The 21,621-nt window shown below is 38.5% G+C and overlaps 2 protein-coding genes across 5 annotated transcripts in view; one reads left to right on the plus strand and one right to left on the minus strand.

The window, feature by feature from the left end:
* Positions 1-3,133, minus strand: part of sfxn2 (sideroflexin 2) — a 53,903-nt gene extending 50,770 nt beyond the window's left edge. Inside the window, exons 1-2 of one of the 2 annotated variants that reach the window (XM_003218479.4) lie at positions 3,000-3,133; positions 441-568 (exon numbers count right to left, since the gene is read on the minus strand). The gene's annotated coding sequence lies outside the window, so the exon portion shown is untranslated. The remainder of the gene's footprint in view (positions 1-440; positions 569-2,999) is intronic. The other variant, XM_062976315.1, reaches the window with a different exon arrangement.
* Positions 1-21,621, plus strand: part of arl3 (ADP ribosylation factor like GTPase 3) — a 131,929-nt gene that overhangs the window by 63,616 nt on the left and 46,692 nt on the right. Inside the window, exon 1 of one of the 3 annotated variants that reach the window (XM_062976318.1) lies at positions 3,160-3,305. The exons of 1 other annotated variant lie outside the window; for it this stretch is intronic. In XM_062976318.1, coding sequence (XP_062832388.1) covers positions 3,303-3,305 — 3 coding nt within the window. In that variant the 5' untranslated portion in view covers positions 3,160-3,302. Of the gene's footprint in view, positions 1-3,159; positions 3,306-19,680; positions 19,817-21,621 lie in introns of those variants that run through there. One more of the 3 variants, XM_062976317.1, reaches the window with a different exon arrangement.

Here is a 21,621-nt window from a genome sequence, read left to right on the forward strand (position 1 = left end):
CCTTCTTTCATCACATTAGTATACCGCATACTAGAGATGTCACATCAATAGAGTAGCACATTTTCACTCAAAGCCTGCAGTATGTCCATGAAATGATCTACTGATCTGTATCAGTAGGATTTGAACAAAGGCATTATGGAGATAGCCTTGCATCAAAAGTCACCTCATTCACCACCATGTTTTCTGCCACTGGGAAAAAAAGAGACAGCCCCCTCTACCAAATGGGGAAAAAACACTCTCGTTTCCTATCCTGGACAAGACTAGCTGTCAAGGTGATGAACTGTCCACTATAAAAAGTCCCCCCCCCCCATCACTCCTCCAACTCAGCATGATCTCTCTATCTAGCAGCTGTGACATAGTTATATTACCCTGACTAGCATCTCATATCATGTAGAAAAACTAACCTAGTTCTTGCAAAAAAAAATAATTTTTTGCCTTACCAATCTTTTCAGAATTCTTTAAGGAGATCAACACACACATAGATAATGCCAATTAGGTAAACACTTGGATTTGGCATCTAGGACAACATGATGATAATGGAATGGCAGGTCCTCTTACAGATGAGACACTGTATAGAAAAACAAAGAGACAATAACAAACAGTTTTTACAAAAGAAGGAATTTAATTTTAAAAACACAATACAACTGGGAAAAATGTTAATACACAACAAAACTAAATTTCTATTTATGTTAACACAAGTTAAAAAGAGCATTAAAAGATTCTTAAGAATAAAATAAAAACACTTTACCACCACCCCTTAAAAGCTGTTGCATGGAAATCAAACCAAAAGCCTCCTTAAATAAAAGGTTATTTGTATTGTCGAAGACTTTCATTGCCAGAATCACTTGGCTGCTGTGAGTTTTCCGGTTTGTATGGCCATGTTCCAGAAGCATTCTCTCTTGATATTTCGCCCACATCTATGGCAAGCATCCTCAGAGGTTGTGAGGTGTGTTGGAAACTAGGCAAGTGGGGTTTATATGTGGAATGTTCAGCTTGGGAGAAAGAACTATTGCCTACCTGAGGCAAGTGTGAATATTGCAATTGGTCACCTTGATTAGCATGTAATAGCCTTGCAGCTTCAAAGCCTGGCTGCTTCCTGCCTGGGGGAATCCTTTATTGGGAGGTGTTAACTGGCCCTGATTGTTTCTTGTCTGGAATTCCCCTATCTTCTGTTGTTCTTTATTTACTGTCCTGATTTTAGAGTTTTTAAATACTGGTAGCCAGATTTTCATGGTTTCTTCCTTACTGTTGAAATTGTCCACATGCTTGTAGATTTCAATGGCTTCTCTGTTTAGTCTGACATCAGGCATGTAGCCGGGGGGGGGGGGGGGGGGGGGGGCTTCAGCCCCAGCCCCCCCGAAATTCTCAGGACGGTCTGCGAGAAGGCCTCACATTTATTATTTAAAGTGTTATGTTTATTCATATCATGATCTGATCCCTATGCTCAATATATCCCATATGCATGGGGGTATTGGGATAATGATACAAAAGGTTTGCTAAGGTAGATCCTCTCTCAGCCAGCCCCTCCCTAATCAAAGTCCTGGCTACGGGCCTGTCTGACATGGTAGTTGTTGAACCTGTACAATCTTCATTTGTACTTTGAATGTTCTATGACTTTAGCATATATATGAAAAACTGTCTTATGGTTTATATTATTAGATTATATTTATGTTTATAGTGGCCTCTTTCCCTTGCACTTCGGGGAATCCCTTATCTGTATTAGTTGTTAGAGTGGTCCAGCATGCCTGTGTTCTCAAATAATATGATGTGTCCAGGTTGGTTCATCAAGTGCTCTGCAATGGCCGACTTCTCTGGTTGAGTTAGGACTCCCCCACACACCTCACAACCTCTATTTCCAGCATACCTCACAACCTCTGAGGATGCCTGTCCTAGATGTGGGTGAAACATCAGGAAAGAACGCTTCTGGAACATGGCCAAGCAGTCCGGAAAACTCACAGCAAGCCAAAAAGTTATTTACTTGCTAATTTAAAGACAGCAGAGAAGAGGCCAACTGGATGTGTCATAATTTGGAAGAAAGCCACAGAGAAGTCTCTTTCTTGAGTCCCCACCAAAGAGCCCTGGGATGGTGACAGGACCAAGAGAAAACCTTCCCCACAGATCTTAAAAATATAGGTAAGCTCATATAGGAGACATGGTTTTCCAAACAGTTTGGCCTCAAACCATGTAATTACTCTGGAATGGATTCTGCTCTGACATGAATCAGCAGCTAGTGGAACTTCTTTAGCAAAGAGGTTCTGTGACCCCTATAACCTGCCCCAGGCAACCTGATCACAGGCTTTTGGACCCACAGTTTTCAAAGGCGGCTCCATGTTTATTACTGCTGACGAAGTATATCCTTAAAACACATGCTTGAGCAAAATCACTGACAACTTCAAGGCACTACATAGTGCCCACACAGGTAGTATTTCAATGGTCTTTTTACTGTTTCAAAAAGATAACTTGAAATCACAAGTGAACTTTAACTGAAAACATACAGAATAATAAATCTATATACTGTATTGAGAAAGAGAGTTTAGCAGCAGACCATCTCCTATAATCAGAGCCCTGCTGGGTCCCTTTGGTTTTGACATGACCCAGGATGCATCTACACTGTAGAAGTAATGCAGTTTGACACCGCTTTAAGTGCCAGGTCTCAATGCTATGGAATCCTGGGAGTTGTAACTGGATGAGACGCTGACAGATGCACTTTGGATCCAGATCTACTAGCTTGGGGTGCATCTACACTGTAGCATTAATGCAGTTTGACACCACCTTAACTGTCACGCCTCAATATTATGGAATCATGGGAGTTGTAGTTTTACAAGGTCTTTAGACTTCTGTGCTGAATGGCGCTGGCGCCTCCCTAAACTACAATACCCAGGATCCCATAGCACTGAGCCAAGCAAGTCCAAGTGCTGTCAAACCGCATCAGTTTTGCAGTGTAGCTGCACCCTTGGAGAACTTCTTTCCTCCCCTTCCACTCGCCTTGCGTTCCCTACCTGCATCCCAGCAGGCGCCACTCAGCTCGCGCCTTCCTTTCTCGCGCACGTGGGTTGAGCTCCCTTCCCTCCGGGACGCGTGGCTTTTCTCGGCCAATGAGCGGCGTAAAATGAGACGCATGCGCTAAAGCAGCAGCCACCAGCAATGGATTATAGAAAGAGGGCGGGGCGTTCCTCATCAAGCCCCGCCTTCCCTTTCGGGGTCCCGAGACGTCGCTCGGGCTTTGACGTCCCTACGCAAGAGGAGCGCGGCGCGCGTGCGCATGACTCAGTTGCCCATGGTAACCAGGAGCCGCGTAGAGGATGGTGAGTAGTAGATGGGGATGAGGGGCAAGGCTGAGGGGGCCCTTCAGGTTTGATTTTTTTTCTTTTGAGGGGAGGGAAACTAGGGGTTCTTGTCCTTTGCCCCCTTTTCTTCCTCTCTGGTAAATTTCCATTCAGGACAACCATTATCTAGGATCTGTGGGCTTCTTAGGATGGAGGACGAGAGGGTGGGTGGATGGGCCTTGCTTTAGGGAGGGGAGTGGCGGTTAACGAGTGGAAGCACGTGAGCCAGGTTTTTGTCAAGCAAAATCCAAAAAATTGGAATTAAATCCCTTCCTTCTCTCTCGATTTTACTACAGGTCGAGGCCCCTTCCACACAGCTGAATAAAATCTCACATTACCTGCTTTGAACTGGAATATATATCAATATGGGCTCAGATAACCCGGTTCAAAGCAGATATTGTGAGATTTTCTGCCATGTTATTCTGGGTGATAGGTCTGTGTGGAAGGGCCCTGAGTATCCTTTATCCAAAATACTTGGGACCAGAAATCTTTTAGATTTTGAATCCCCCCCCCCCCCACACACACACCCATTTTGGAATACCTATGTTTGAATATACTTAGTTACATAATAAAGCTTAAAGATGGGACCAAGTCTGAAACATTTATGTTTCATATATATCTTTCTCACATAGCCTGAAGGTAATTTTATACAGTTAACCAGCACCATGGAGATGGCTAAATGATTACAGTATATTCTCAATTAGGCCCCTTCCATATAGCCGTATAATCCAGAATATCAAGGCAGGAAATCGCACAATATCTGCTTTGAACTGGCTTATCTGAGTCCATGCTGCCATATATCTCAGTTCAAAGTAGATAATATAGAATTTTATTCAGCTGTGTGGAAGGGGGCCCAGATAACTCAGTTCAAAGAAGATATTTTAGGATTTTCTGCCTGGCTATTCAGGGTTATATGGCTGAGTCCCCTTCCACACAGCTGAATAAAATTCAACATTTTCTGCTTTGAACTAGAATATATGGCAGTGTGGACTCAGATAACCAACTTCAAAGTAGATATTGTGGGATTTTCTGCCTTGACATTCTGGGTTATATGGCTGTGTGGAAGGGCCCTAAGTGAATAAATGCCATTTCTGGTTGCTGGATAGTTGCTATCAAAGGGCCCTTCCACACAGCCATATAACCTAGAGTATCAAGACAGAAAATCCCACAATATCTGCTTTGAACCGGGTTATCTGAGTCCACACTGCCATATATTCCAGTTCAGAGCAGATAATGTAGGATTTTATTCAGCTCTGTGGAAGGGGCCAAAATAGACCTAATACTATACCCCATACTACCATACCATAAACTGTATTGACTTGGAATTCATATTGAACTAAAGTAATTAAATGTAAATAAAAACAAACTTAGCTCAATGTTACACAGTTTGACTGTATTATAATAATTGATTTTACAGTATTGTAAAAATACTTTTCTTTTAATTCTTATTGAAAGTATTTCTGTTCTGGCTACTTGAGTTCTGACTAACCGAGACTCTACTTTAATAATTTTATGCATGAAACAAAGTTTGTGTACACTGAGCTATCAGAAAGTAAATGTTAGTTGACATTCACTTGTGTGGATATATTCCGATTTTGGACTATTTTCAATATCAGGGTTAGAGATAATGGATGCTCAGTTTGCTTTCAATGCACCATGTTATTAGAGAGCTCTTTGGGACTGTGTGAGAGTCTGAATGTTGGATTTAGTGTGCATATATGTTAATAAATCATTGCATAATCTGTCTCTTTCTACCCTGGTAGCAACCTAAGTCAAGCTGCTATGGAACTAAAATGTTGCCATTTAGAAAAGGGGCTGCAAAGTGAGGAAAACAGGAGAGATTCTGGGTGGAAAGTCTTAGAAAGGAAGGTATATAATGTAGTATGTCCTAGGATTGAAATGACCCATTTAAGAAATGGAATTGGGTCATGAGGAGTATCAGGAGTTTTCCATAGAGAGTCAAACAAAGCTGTAGAATGGAAGCCAAGTCCATCTTGCTTAAACGTCTTTAAAGATTATTAAGATGAGGCCCTATTTTCTAACTATACGGCCATTTCCTTTCTTGATATTTTCCAGGAAAATATTCTGAATTTCTCATATAGTCTGCAAGTTCAAAGGCCTGTGCTAACTGTGAGGAACAGATTTCATTTCTCATAGGGCTCTTCCACACAGCCATATAACCCAGAATATAAGACAGAAAAATCCACAATATCTGTTTTGAACTGGGTTATCTGAATCCACACTGCCATATATTCCAGTTCAAAGCAGAAAATGTGGGATTTTATTCAGCTGTGTAGAAGGGGCCATAGAGTTCAAATTTGAATGTGTTTAAGCATGTAGCTCTCATATCAAAACACTCTCCAGATGAGTTGGACTACAGTTCTCCTCACTCCGGCCACTAAATTAGGGAAAGCTAGTCTAAAACAAAGGCAAACATAGAGCCCTTGCCTAGTTCAATAGATAAGCACATCAAAGTGGGAAGAAAAACAAGAGACATAGTATGAATGAAGCAAAAATATTGCTGACACATTTGCCTCATATAGTTCTTTTCTAGTGTATGGATAATCAGAGAAAACATGAATGATCAATGAATGGGTTTCTCATTAACAAGGTATAAGCAACATTATTGGTGTAAGGAAGTTTAAACAAACATATATTAGCAATGGATTACATGGACATAAATCTTACATTACAAATAAAGGATAATTCAGACACTGAAAGAAATATCTTAACATCCCAGAACACGGACTTTGGTGGCTATCCTCTCATCAAAGCAACATCAGAAGCTCTAGTATGAAACAGCTGAATCATTAGTTTAGAGATTACAGGGTCAGGACCCTATAGTGACAGACTACTTGTACAATGTATTATAGTATGAGCAGTTGGACATTCTCCATGTCCAGAAGCAGTCCCCCTCTTCTTTCTACTTTACCATGAACTTCTTTCCTCTTTTTCTTATTGCTGCCATAGTTATCTCTGCCCACATAATGATATGGAGAAGGAATGGAATCTTGATCATGGTTATTATTTATAGTGAGGTTTTTTGCTGTTAATTAGCTAAGCAATAATAGTAACAGGGTGGTGTTATTATCAGTACTACTTTCTGAATGTAGAATTTAAAATGTAAGAATTTTGCATATATTCCAGATTTAATTTGACTATATGAATTTTTGCTTTACATTAATATCAGTACTTACAGCATATCCATGTCAAACCATATTTTAAGATATTTCCTGCTTCTGATAAAATGCACACTAGTCTGAAAATGTGTGTCCTAATATATTTATTTTTATAGTGCCATTTGACTTTGTAAATTTTGCTTAGTAGACTAACACGGGACTGAAAGTTAGCCATTTGGCAATACAGTCTGTGAACAAATGCGTAATTATTGTTTTTATAGTATGCTATTTTTAGCATGTATCTATCTTCCACAAACATGCTATGGAAGAATATTCCAAAATATTATTCCTAATTTCTGTAGTGTTCTTCAAAAGCTATGATTTGCAAATTATATATAATTTTATTAAGAACATGCTAATATAGGCATTGAGATTGCACAGAACAGAGATGGCACTGTGGCTCTCCAAAAGTGTGTTGGACTGCAACTTCCATAATTCCTCATACGGCAGTAAGGTTATAGAGATACCACACTTTAGGGGAGGCCTGCACAACCTATGGCCCTCTGAGTGTTTTGAACTTCAACTCCCAGAATTCCTGACCATTCAACAAGCTAGCTAGGGTCGGGAGGGCCACAGGTTGTGCCTGCCTGCTTTATGTCATCAACTAGTTTGCTGAGGTCATGGTTTTATCTCATTCACACTTTCTCCCACAGCTCTCTAAAATTAATTGCAAAATGTTTAATTAATTATTAGAACTGCCTCTGTCAGATATTTTGTAAATATATCCTATATAATTTCTGTAAGAAGCATCCTGATGGAACAAACCATAAGTCATTCTATCTTGCCATTCTATCTTGTAACAGTGGTCAGTGTTGGAAGCTTCAAGCAGGATGTGACTGAGTTAGGCACTCCCTGATTGGTCTATATTTTTTTATGATCAGAGGTACTGGCTCTGAATAGAACAGGTATTTTAACTATTTATGTTTGATTTTATTCATATATTTTCTCAATCTTCAATCATAGGTCATAGTTACCAAACCTTATGTCAATTAGTTTAATCATTGGGGAAATATTTTCTTATTTTATTTATTTATTTATTTATATTTATTTTATATGCCGCTCTTCTCCCCCAGGGTATTCTGTTTTAATGGATTATCCCTGTAATAATCATGTTTAGGAAAAAGAAAGGGAAGACAACTCTCTGTTTGGTCTCTCCTACTATGTGCATAATTTTATAGACTTCTTTCAAGTTTATCATGTAGCATAGCACCTAGTCTCTTTTCGTCATATAAAAATGCTTAATCCCTCTCATCACCCGCAATTATATTCCTCAAGCTACTTTTCAGATGAGGCATTTAGAATTTACAGGTCTCATGTTTTCTTTCTCAGGTGTATCTACACTGTAAAATTAATGCAGTTTGATGCCCCATTAACTCGGTGCTTTGGAATCGTGGAAGTTGTAGTTTGTGAGGCACCAGTACTCTGACAGAGAAGGCAAAAGTGTAAAACTACAACTGCTATGATTATATAGCATTGAGACATGGTTGTTAAAGTGATGTTAAACTGCATTAATTCTACAGTGTAGATGCCCTCCTCATCTTTTCCCCCAGTTTCTTTTGTCTCTAAAAAGCTTGTCCACATTACACTCTTGCCAGCTGTTAGTTTGTCATGTTATGGACTGCCATCTGTCCTGATCCCACATCCCAGGTCCAGAAAATAATGCTGCCCTAGAGGTAATATGGTCCACGTAGCTGTATGTTGCTCCCCCAAATTACTATTAAGCCTGAAAGCTGTGGGACAAGAAGAAGAGTTGGCAAAATAAGTGACTGTGTTATAGGACAGCTGGACTTGATCTTTAGACAAATGTCACATCAACTAAGCAAACATTTGCTTGCCACCAAAGGCAGATATCTTTGGATTTACACTCTAAATTCATTATTAAAGCTTTATGGCTAATCCAGCTAAACAGCAGATATTTACTTCTCTCTTCTAATGGGATTCCACTCTCTGCTTTTCAGTGATTGGCAGTCTCTCTGTACCGCTAACCAATCGCAGTGTGTGGTATTTTTTCTACAGCATTGCTTATATGGGTCACTTCAGTAGAAAACGCAAACATTTATTATTACAGTTTCCTATTGTGCTTGGCCTTAGCAACATGCTTAAAATCTTTTGTGTCTGCTCTACATGCATTTCTTAATCTTGTCAATTATATGACACTGACTACAATTGGAAAACCAAATCCAGCTTGGATCTAGAGCTGAATATATAATAGATAAATTCTAATAAAATTGAATATATATATTGAATAGAATATTTTAATGAGAATTTGTCACCTGTCAACTGTTAAAAGAGGTGCTGATAATCTGGTGCTTCCTGTTCATGCAGTGTATTCAGGATGACATATTTTTTCTTTTAAAAAAACTTTTCCCTTCCCCCCACCTGTGAACCACCACCCATGACACCACGTAACGTGAAACTAATATCTAAAAAACCCCTCCCCTTAATCTACATTAATAAATTCCCCTTGTGACTACTTTAAAGTCTATTTTTGTCTTCCTTTCTAGATATTCAAATGCAAGCCTTCTTTTCCTAACAGTCTTTGTTGCTTCCTCCCTAAATGCTGTTGGATAACTTGGCCATTTGGATATATTCTAATAATTTTTCTCTCCAGGCCTTTTTGATACTTTTCAAGACGTTTTTGCTAAAAGTAGGTAGATTGTCAATCTCAAGTAATGAAACACAGTACAAACATAATTACATTCTCCATTGAATAAGAGATGAGGAAAAATATTAAGCACCTAGGCAATTTAAACACCTGTGCAAGGACGACAGATGTACAGGCAGCCCCCAAGTTACGAAGAAGATAGGTTCTATAGGTTTGTTTTTAGTCGGAACAGGTAAATTTTGTTAGTGTAACTCCAGCCGTATGTATGTATGTATGTATGTATGAATGTATATAGGCTTTTAAGCAGAGGCTGGATGGCCATATGTCGGGGGTGCTTTGAATGCGATTTCCTGCTTCTTAGTGGGGGGTTGGACTGGATGGCCCATGAGGTCTCTTCCAACTCTACTATTTTATGATTCTATGATAATATAGGGAAGGGTTAACACCTCTGTGGTGATTGTTTTGCTGTTCTGTGCCACTATTCGCTTTCTGTTCCTGTGATAATTAGATTTTTGAAAAAATTGGCTTGTTGAAACAAGGATTGGTGAAAAAACTTCAGTTGGGAACACCCTTTACCCATGATAGCTCTTCTAGGAGTGAATTTCCCTTCCTAGGGATAGATGTCTCTCACTTCCTTTTGCCTCACCCCCGTTCTTAACTATGAGTCACTTATCAGATGTTTGTAACTCGGGGACTGCCTGTACTGTCTTTTAAAAAAAAAAAATAATAATCATGGGCTGAAGTTGAAACAAGGGCACAGCAAATGGCATTGTGAGCCAGGAAGTAAATCCTAGGAGGTAATCCTGTAATGTATATCAGGAGCTGGATCTTTGGACAGGTAATTGAAGAAACTTATACGTACTTTTACCTCTGATGTAGCTGGGATGCCTTGTGCAGTAATAATAATAAAATTAAAACCTATTTAGGAAAACTACTAAAAAACAAAGATTGTCAAAAATACTAGCCTGGTTACTTTAAAAATTAAGTATACTGTATAACAAACAAGTAAAGGCTGCCAGTAAAGGCTGCAGTGTGAAGAATGATCCTGTTATATAAGTATATAACCTTTAATGTGCCTAATAATAAGGGTTTGATTATTAGAAAAAGAGAAATTAGCTGGTTGTAACCTTGTAGATTTACCACAGCATTACTCCGACATACCTGATCTTATCTCTGTTTGGAACATAAGCAAGATCAGGCCTACTTAGTACTTGAATGAGGGACAAAATATTGTCACTGTTAAAAAATTATGCTTGAAACACTGGAGAAACACTGCCAGTCAAACTTGACAATAGTCTGTCTTGGTATAAAGCAGATTTTTTAAATGTTTCCTTTGCCTATTGAAAAAGATGTTGCTGTTGGCTAGGGGGTCGCAACCTTTAATCATCCAGCTGTTTTGTGCTTCAGTTTCTAGAAACCTCCACCAAAATGACCAATAAGGACAGAGCCTGGGAACTGAACTTCAAAACGTTTGTCACACCAAATGTACAGAATCAGTGGTCTAGAAAGAAATTTACTTTGAAAAAATTAGAGTGTTCAAAGCAGGCCGCTCGCTGGAATAATGGAATAGGACTCCGGCTCTATTTTGTTGGTTTTCGGAACTGGGGCCATGATTAAGAGGGACGGCCAGGGGCATTCGTATTGTGCCGCTAGAGGTGAAATCCTTGGACCGCCGCAAGACGAACCAGAGCGAAAGCATTTGCCAAGAATGTTTTCATTAATCAAGAATGAAAGTCGGAGGTTCGAAGACGATCAGATACCGTTGTAGTTCCGACCATAAACGATGTCGACTAGTGATCCGGTGGTGTTATTCCCATGACCCTCCGGCCAGCTTCTGGGAAACCAAAGTCTTTGGGTTCCTAGGGGAGTATGATTGCAAAGCTGAAACTTAAAGGAATTGACAGAAGGGCACCACCAGGAGTGGAGCCTGCGGCTTAATTTGACTCAACATGGGAAACCTCACCCAGTCTGGACACGGAAAGGATTGTCAGATCGATAGCTCTTTCTCGATTCTGTGGGTGGTGGTGCATGGCTGTTCGTAGTTGGTGGAGCGATTTGTCTGGTTAATTCCGATAACGAATGAGACTCTGGCATGCTAACTAGTTATGCGACCCTCAGGCAGCATTTAATGAGTGAATTGTGTTGGCTTCGACTCAGTCTGGATCAAGGTTTATGTGCAAGGCTTTGTGGACAAATGGTTTAAGTATTTTATATTGTACCGTTATAAACTTATTTATTGTACTATGTTAAATTGTTTAATGGTTTTAATTGCTTATATTTTATCTCTTTGTACTGTATAGTGGCACTCAATTATGCCAGATTGTGAGCTGCCCTGAGTCCCTTCAGGTGAGAAGGGCGGCATATAAATGATGGAAATAATAAATAAATAAATAAATAAATAAATAAATTGCCAGTAGAGGCTATATAGAGCCAGCAATCATGGTTCACGTTGACTGTAATGACATGGAGACTTGAGGTTATGTGAACCTTGGGGCAAAATTTTGGTTCAAATTTTTCATGATAATATACTTAAGAATATTACTCTTCCCGAGTTCTTTGCTAGCTAAGTGGGTTATGCTGAAAATTATTGGCAACAATAATGATATACTAGTATTGGGAGGAAGACTATAGGGAATGTTTTGGGATTAACTGTGCTTCTAGAAAATGATACCAGCTCACATCAGTTTGCCAATGGGATTTGAGAAGTTGCTAGTTTTGCAAGAATTATTCTTAGAAGCTATATAAGAAAATATTTCTGCTGATCCATGGGGTAAATATGGGGTAAACTCTTAATAGCTGACCAAATGAACTCAAGGGAATACATTCATGTTAGATACCCTTGTGAATAGGTGTACTTGCTAATTTTAGGAACTTCTGAAGTAAGATGAGGAGCTGGATTGCTTGGCATTAAAGGAGAACATATATGTAACTGAAAGCTGGCATGGAGAGACTAGGATTCCCTCTCTCTCTCAGTCGCATAGTTGTTTCCGACTCTTCGTGACCTCATGGACCAGTCCACGCCAGAGCTCCCTGTCGGCCGTTGCCGCCCCCAGTTCCTTCAAGGTCAGGCCAGTCACTTCAAGGATACTGTCCATCCATCTCACCCTTGGTTGGCCTCTCTTCCTTTTTCCTTCCATTTCCCCCAGCATCATGATCTTTTCCAAGCTTTCTTGTCTCCTCATGATGTGGCCAAAATACTTCAACTTTGCCTCTAATATACTTCCCTCCAGTGAGCAGCCGGGCATTATTTCCTGGAGGATGGACTGGTTGGATCTTCTTGCGGTCCAAGGCACTCTCAGGATTTTCCTCCAGCATCAGAGTTCAAAAGCATATATCTTCCTTTGCTCAGCCTTCCTTATGGTCCAGCTCTCGCAACCATAGGTTACTATGGGGAATACCATTGCTTTGACTATGCGGATCTTTGTAGGATTACAGGTACAAATTCTAAGAACAAAGAAGAGGATATTAATTCACAGAATGCAGAGTTAAATTATATTAATTTTTCTATATTCATTTCCCCAAGACATTGTGATCATAGCTAACATAAGGAGCCTTAAAAGGCGTTTGGGCAAATTCTTGGATGATATGGTAATATCAAGGGCCGCCAGTTATGATTCCACCAGACTAAGATGACTCATGCCTTGGACTATTAGTTGCTGGGAAACAACAGCTGAAGGGGACTATTGCCCTCATATCCTTCTTGTAGACTTCCCATGGGCATCTGGTTGTATAGTGTGGGAAACAGGATGCAGGGCTGCCCATGCTTTTGATCTGATCTAGAAGAGGGCATTTTATGTTCTTTGCTTGACTGCTGAGGATTTTGAGTAACTGTCATGCACTCAGACAACTCCTATATTAGTGATAACAGGATGGGTTTGAAATATTTTCTGTGAAGTGTTTTGTGCACATTAAAACATTAAAATGGAACATTTATTTAGTCAAAGTAAAGTGTTAACTCTCTTTTATTTCAGCCAAATATTACGTAGTGTATATGCTTTACTTCTTATTTCCTCTATTTTACAATGGAGGAAATAGTAATAATAAATATTAAACAAATTAAGAAATACATATTCATAGTTGCTATAATGGCACTTTTGAAATATCGGTTCCTCTGCATCTTCACTGGTATGTTATCAGCATAAAAAATCCTCTTCCCCACCCCCAATATTGAACACACTGCACAGACGCAAAATAGCTTGCTTCTCTATCCGACCTTTAGTGTGAACATTAACAATTATGCCTGCAGGAATTTTGTAAGGTCTTTGGCACTGGTTTCCTTTGCTTTGTGCTATATATTCTTTGTGCATCTCCCTAAGTTTTACCCTTATAATAATGATAATCATAATAATAACTTTATTTTTATACCCCGCCCCATCTCCCCGAAGGGACTCGGGGCGGCTTACATGGGGCCTGGCCCGATAAAACAAACAAATAACAATAACAAAGCAATAAAACAATTATCCCAGTAAAAAACATCAACATCAATAAAAACAATCATTAAAATCAACAAGCAGGATACAGTATTAAAAACAGGAGACTAAGTCGTAGATCCCAGGCAAAGTGCAGAGTATTACAAAATGGGGAAAGGAAATTTCCCTTGACTTATCCATGGGCATAGCAAATTCCATAATTTGAGGCCCTTAAATCTGCCCTCGACTTACTCACAAACTCGACTTACAGTTGAATATACATGTTAAGCAGACCCTGCCTTACTCATTCTCAGAGATTACCCTGAGGGCAAATATTTAGCCCTTTATCCTTCTTTTCAATCATACTGCTAATATCAAAAGCAAAGTTCTGAAGATTTTAATTGTCTTTTCACAATAACCTTCAAAAGCTTCATTTGTAGCATTTTGACCAGCAGATAATTTCAAGGTTATCATTTCCAATTTTGATCAATGGATCAGCAACCAATCTAATTACAACACTTCTCTGAACTGATTAAGAATTTAAATGTATGTTCTTTAAATTCTTCTATCCCCACTTTGGCCTTTTCTGAGTTATTTTTTCCTTTGTTCAAAAATGGTACTCCATCATGGTTCTGCACAGAATATTTGAGTGGAAAATATGGCACTGCAATGTTGCTTTTTTCGTTCCACATGTAGGGTGAACTTTTAAAAAGATTTAGTATAACTAAACTGCTTTAAATAAACTACAGCCACTGTCAATGTCTAATCACATTTCCCTGTCTGCCATTGACTTTCACCAGCAAATATATCAACACAGCTGCAGCATTGAGTTATCCCTGTGCGGTTGCAGGCAGAAGAATGATTGCTAGACTTACAAGAATTGCCCATCTTTGTCATGGTATCTAGGCTTGGACATACATGGATTATAACTTGTTATCTGCTGAGGTACAGATAATTGTACTAAAAGAATGAAACCTTTCAAACTGTAGGCTAAGAAATGAAACATAATAATGCTACCTGTTTCCTTGTTTTCACATTGTCTATAAAAAATAACCATTCAGCGTTATTGCTGGTTTGTTTTTTGTTGAGATGGTCCTCAGAATCTTTACTCTTTAGTGTTTATAAGTGGACAGAAGACGTTGTGTTTTTGTCCCTAAATGACAATTGATTTCCTTAGTGTCAACAAAAGTTGTAGAGGAGTTAACTTCTCCACTAGCTGCATTGCCAATATAGTGAAGAGAGAAAATTATGATAGTTCACTTTATTTATTAAGATGAAATGCCCACTGCTGGAATAAACCTCAGTGATTTGGATTAAATGCAAACATATTCTAGACTGACTATTCAGCTGATATAAAAGAATAAAAAGGTAACCTTTATTTTAAAACATTATTGTTGCTAAGTTTATTAAATTTTATACAGTCAACAATGCATCTACAAAAATAATTTCTGACCATTTACAATTTTGAAATGTCCAGTTATGGTAGAATTGAATAAATATAAGTAGTTATTATAAACTGCCATCCTAAGAATATAGATTCCAAATGTACAACAATTTCAGATTATACTGTTGTTATCTTTATATGATAAAACTGTCAAAACAAAGACGGGTTCTTTTCTAACCAGTATAGCAAGGCTTGTATTACCATCTATATATATAAAAGGATAGAAAAATTTTGGCCTAGGACAAAACAACAAAACTACATATCCCAGAAACACTAAACTTGGCAACACAACCCCTCATCCATGCCTCTACGTTCATACAACAAAAAGAAAAGAAAAATAAAGTCCTAATTAGAGGGAGAGCAATAATTGGTTTTTATCCAATTGCTGCCAGTTACAAGGTTAAACTCTGCCCACTTGGTCTCCTAGCAACCTACTCAGCCCAGGGGACAGCGACAGTTAGGCCTCAGGCCTCTTCCACACTGCCTATAAAATACAGATTACCTGATTTTAACTGGATTATATGGCAGTGTAGACTCAAGGCCCTTCCACACACCTATACTACCCATTTATAATCTTATATTATCTGCTTTGAACTGGATTATCTTGAGTCCACACTGCCAGATAATTCACTTCAGTGTGCATTTTATACAGCTGTGTAGAAGGGGCCTCATATAATCCAGTTCTAAGTAGATAATATAAGATTATAAATATACAGTAGAGTCTCACTTATCCAACATAAACAGGCCGGCGGAACGTTGGATAAGTGAATATGTTGGATAATAAAAAGGGATTCAGGAAAAGCCGATTAAACATCAAATTAGGTAATGATTATACAAATTAATCACCAATCATCATGTTATACAACAAATTTGACAGAAAAAGTAGTTCAATACGCAGTAATGCTATGTTGTAATTACTGTACAGTATTTACAAATTTAGCACCAAAATATCACAATGAATTTAAAACATTGACTACAAAAACATTGACTACTAAAAGGCAGACTGCGTTGGATAATCCAGAACACTGGATAAGCGAATGTTGGATAAGTGAGATTCTACTGTAGTATGAAATAATTACTGTGGTAATCCAGTCCAACCCAATTCTGCCATTGGACGATACAGTCCAAGCACTCCCAACAGATGGCTGGCCAGCCTCTCAATAATAATATTAATAATGATGAGAAGAAGAAGAAGACGAAGAAGAAGAATATCATACAATCCTAAGGTTAGAAGACACCCCTAAGGATAATCCAGTTCAACTTCCTTTTACCATGCAGGACAACACAAACCAAGCACTCCTGACAGATAGCCATCCAAGATCTGCACAGTAATAATACAAATCGAATCATTGAATCAGACAGTTAGGAGAGACCCCTAAAGGCCATCCAGTCCAACCCAACTCTGCCATTGGACGATACAATCCAAGCACTCCCAACAGATGGCCAGCCAGCCTCTCAATAATAATAATAAGAAGAAGAAGAAGAAGAAGAAGAAGAAGAAGAAGAATATCATACAATCCTAAGGTTAGCAGATACCCCTAAGGATCATCCAGTTCAACTTCCTTATATCATATCATGCTGGAGGACAAAATCCAACCACTCCTGACAGATGGCCATCCAATATCTGCACAATAATAATACACATGGAATCATAGCATCAGACAGTTAGGAGACACCCCTAAAAGCCATCCAGTCCAACCCAATTCTGCCATTGGACGATACAATCCAAGCACTCCCAACAGATGGCCACCCAGCCTCTCAATACTAATACTACTAATAATAACAACATCATCATCATAAAATCCTAAGGTTTGAATTGACTCCTAAGGATCATCCAGATCAACTTCCTTCTACCATGCAGGAGGACACAATCCAAGCACTCCTGACAGATGGCCATCCAGCCTCTACATAATAATAATGATGATGATGATGATGATGATAATGATAATAATAATAATAGAAGCATAGAATCCAAGAGTTTGGAGAGACCCCCTAAGGGCCATCCAGCCCAACCCTTTCTACTATGCAGCAGGACACAATCCAAGCATTCACAACACATGGACAATGTATAAATACTATACAATACTACACAGGGACATAGACCCCTTTCTACCCTCACCACTTTCACAGTACACAAACAACCAAATGCATACTAAACATAAAGACAACCATACAACAGACATTCAATACCACCACTACCTCAACAAGTTCTCATCAACACCACCAGACAAGCCACAGCAACACGTGGCCGGGCACAGCTAGTGTATTTTATAAAATCAAGTCAGCCAGATGTTCCTAAAACTCAGCCAGACTAGACAAAGAAAGAAAACCAAACACAAATGAAAACCTTGCATAAGGAAGCCTTATTTACTAAAGATCTACCAATTTATATGATCATTTCAAGCCACAACAGGCATAGTTTTGATTTACAGAAACAACAGACTGTAGGAATACCATCATGCTCATAGTGCTACTGTGTGTTCAGCCCATTCCTTATCAATTTGACTAGGCCATCACAAATGTTTTTGAGTAGTTTATGATGGCAAGCCATGGGCAGTCTGGTCTCAATTTAGCTTGTGGCAGATGCTTGCCATAGATTTATGTGACTGTATGTCTGCATGGGGCTAGGTCCATATATTAAATGCAAGATAATATAAGTATCTTGTATTGCTTTGTTAGTTATGAGGAGTGTGCCTTACAGCCCTACTAATACATCAAGGCACTTACAAAATAGGGCCAAATCTTTACTGGTCTTCCTGGCTTGTGTATGTGATTTCTTAGCTTTTAAAAAAATGCCTGCACTCTGTTATTTTAAATGCAATCTCCTGAAAGCCAGTCCTTTTGTCCATCACCAACAATTTAACGTGTGTTCTTGAGAATTCAGATTGTGAAATGGATTTCTGGAAAAAATAGTTAAGCTATTAGAAGAGCTGTCGAAACTATGACTAGATAGGCAGGGAGTTTAAGAATTGCAACTCAAGTATAAAAGTTTGAGTTAAAGTTTAAATTGGAGAGTTTATATTAAAAACTACTTGTAATTGGCCATGTAATCTTTGAGACCAGGATTAATATTATTTTTTTTTATTTTTTTATTTATTTCCAGCATTTTTACCCCACCTTTCTCACCCGAGGGGACTCAAGGCGGCTTACAATAAATAGGCAAAAATTCAATGCCCGAAAACAGTACACTAAAACAACAGTTCATATAAAACGAATAACATTACAAAATAAAACACATTGTATAAAATTTAAAACATATCTAAGTTAAAATCCATTAGTCCAAAATCCTCATACGTAAATTTTAGTCCGGACCATGTGAGATCAATGTTCTCATTCAGTAAATGCTTCCGCACACAACCATGTCTTTAAGGCTTTTCTGAAGCCCAGGAGAGTTGGAATCTGCCGAATGTTGCTGGGGAGGGTGTTCCACAGCCGAGGAGCCACCACTGAGAAGGCCCTGTCCCTCATTCCCACCAGCCGTGCCTGCGAGGCTGATGAGACCGAGAGCAGGGCCTCCCCAGACGATCTAAGAGTTCTAGAAGGCTCATAAGAGGAGATATGTTCGGACAGGTAAGATGGGCCAACATCACCATAATTAAAACAGGGTATCATAACTGAAAATTAAAGGGCCTCAATGAATTAGTGAGCAAAAGTGACTATGAGGATGATATTACATTAGTATTTTAAAGCGGAGGTGCCTGCTTTGCTATCGCTTAATTTGCTCCTGTAGAATTCTGGGAAATGTAGTTTAAGGCGGGGCTTTTGAAATTTTTAGCCAGAGAGGTTCTTGGCTTCCCTAAACTACATTTTCCAGAATTCTGCAGGAGCAAATTGGGCGATAGCAAACCAGGCATATCTGCTTTAGAATGTTGAGAAAAATCTATTGTCTATTTTCAGAGATGAAACTTTTTAGTTAATGCCCTGTCAGTGCTGAGTATGCAGAAATGTAACTTGATCATTATTTACATGTCATGTTCTATATACAGTGTCTCTTTTGACTAGGCAGTCCTCTTCTAGGAGCGAGCATAGTTACTTAAATAAGCAGAAAAAGGCACCAATGAGATATTATTTCAAAAATGCATGCTTTGATAATTTACATTCAGAGCTGTGACTTTTTGCCATGGTATAAAAGTACATAGATTGTAACTGCATCCTTATATAGTATTTCCGTTCACCGAGAATTTCAGTTGTTCAATAAACTGATCCTTTCAGCCTACATATGTTTGTGAGCTCCTTGTCTCCGCTCGATTTCTCTCAATGTAAAGTTTAAAGCTTTATTATGGTATTTTCTCCCCTCCACTCACATTTTTGAAATCATGCTAAGTGAGTGCCAGAGCTGAGCCATGCATAGTGGGCCATAGAGCGACAAAAGTTGGAAGCTTATTTTGAAGCACAAACAAGGTCAAAGGCTACTGCAGGAGGCAAGAGCAGAGAACAGGAATACTGCCAAGATTGGAGACTCCAAAAGCACAGAGAGACACTAAATCCTATTGCTAAAGTGATATTTTCTGAGTCAGGAAAGATTCCTGTATTTCTTTCTATTTGAAAGAAGCAATGGTTCCCTGGGGTATAGTTAATCCAGGCATTTATTCATTTAAAAGCTGCAGTGGCATGGTTTGCCATAGGATGGGCTATTGTTAGCAATCTATTTGGAACTTGAGTGATATGATGTCACAGAAGTATCCTGGATCAGAAAACTGGCATTAGAATTTGATAGTCTTATGACACTGTTAAGATCATTCACCATAATGCCAGAGAGTGCTCTGTAATCAGGAAATCAGTCAACCCATCAAGAAGGATAAGAATGTAAACCGTGACCATCCCAGAAGATGAATAGTTCTGATATGTATTATGTTTGTACTTACTACTTGATGTATTTTGAATGTTACTATCTAAACTTTTACTAATTGCTATTTTCTCACAAATATTTTAGCTATTCATAAAGTTAGCTTATTATATTGGTGTTACTGGTAGTGTTTATTAGTACAGTAACACTATTTACATACTCTCTGAAATCATTAATCAAGTTTAAATACTTTTATAATGCTCTTAAATTATTTGTTGGCCCAGTTTATTAAAGGTTTGTAAAAAACATATTTCTTTAAGTATCTATTGCCAAATTTCACAATTCAACTAAGAAATCAGCATTTCTCTGATTTATTAATAATTGTCTAAAACATCTACTAGCCACCCATTTTGGAATCAGACCAGCATATATTGGTCAACAAGCAGTCTCTTCCTCCTTTGTAAAGCCAAGAAAAGCACCAAGAAAAATAACAAGCTAAAACAAAAGCCAGATAGAGGAGATTCATTCTGCAGGGAAGTCTTTAAAAGAGAATTGAAGTACAGTCTTGGGAGAGGAAAGTTTATTCTCTGGATGTCACAGAAGAACAGTCCACATAGTATTGAATTATTCCCTGCATGTCAGCAAGATTATGCAGGATTCCAAAGTCCACAGTTTCTTTTTATTTTGTTTTAACCATTAGCTTTTTCTCTCTTCATGTCAGTTTTTCAATCTCCTGCTTAGCCAGCAAGACATGACCCCCCTTTGATCAAACATATTTCAATTAGGCTGGGAAATTTTTGAAAATAAAAAATGGAAAATGTACAGAATAAATTATTCTCACACACTTTTGCCAACAGAAAACAAAACAAAAGAAAATATGGAGATTAAAGAAAGAGAAACATCTCTGCTGACTGCTCCTCGGTTAATCATGATCTGATTAATTCAGCTCACATGACCATTAAAAATTCAGATAGTAGTAGTATTAAGGTGACATATTTATTTCAAAAAGTAATAGTGAAAGGGATGCCTATGTCAGCATCTCAAAAATAACTAAAAACACAGAAGAAAATGAATAATAATAATAATAATAATAAATTTATTTTTGTTTGCTGCCTCCATCTCCCCGAAGGAACTCAAAGTGGCTCACATGGGGGTAAGCCCACTCAGATCATAACATCGTAAAATAAACAATTTAAAACACAGTTCATATCTTCCATAAGGAAGCTAAAGAAAACAAAAACTAAAGTTAAAGCAAAGATATCTTGGTTATCTACTCAGCTAAGGACCTACTAATGTAATGGTGGAGAAAACACCAGGCATCTACCACATGTTGGGATGAAGGAGGTGGGTCTGAACTATGCTGTATTCCTGAGCAACTAGTACAGGAAAACAAAGCTTTGATGCAAGCACTAGAGCTGATGGACATTACTCTTGCTAATGGTGGGAAATAACTTGCAAATAGTGAAAAGAAACAACATGAGAAGCAGCAGAACTTCAAAGTAACATTGATCAGCATCCTTCCTTTCAAAACTAAAGTTATTTTTTCAGATAATTCAGTTGCATCAAATTCCGCCTCCGAGGCTCAGACAAGTTCATCTAATACACATGTGTCAAACTTAATCCAGACTTTTTTTTATCCTTTTATATCATCCTCCAGATCAGTGGTTCTTAACCTGTGGGTCCCCAGATGTTTTGACTTTTAACTCCCAGAATTCCTAACAACGGGTAAACTGTCTGGCATTTCTGGGAATTGTAGGCCAAAACACCTGGGGACTCATAGGTTGAGAACCACTGTTCCAGATGCTGGACTACAACTCCTGTTTCCCTTATGACTAGAGCTGATGGAAGTTGTGATACAATAACATCTAAAAG

Source organism: Anolis carolinensis, chromosome 3, assembly GCF_035594765.1.
Source record: "Anolis carolinensis isolate JA03-04 chromosome 3, rAnoCar3.1.pri, whole genome shotgun sequence".
NCBI classification, from domain to species: Eukaryota; Metazoa; Chordata; class Lepidosauria; order Squamata; family Dactyloidae; genus Anolis; species Anolis carolinensis.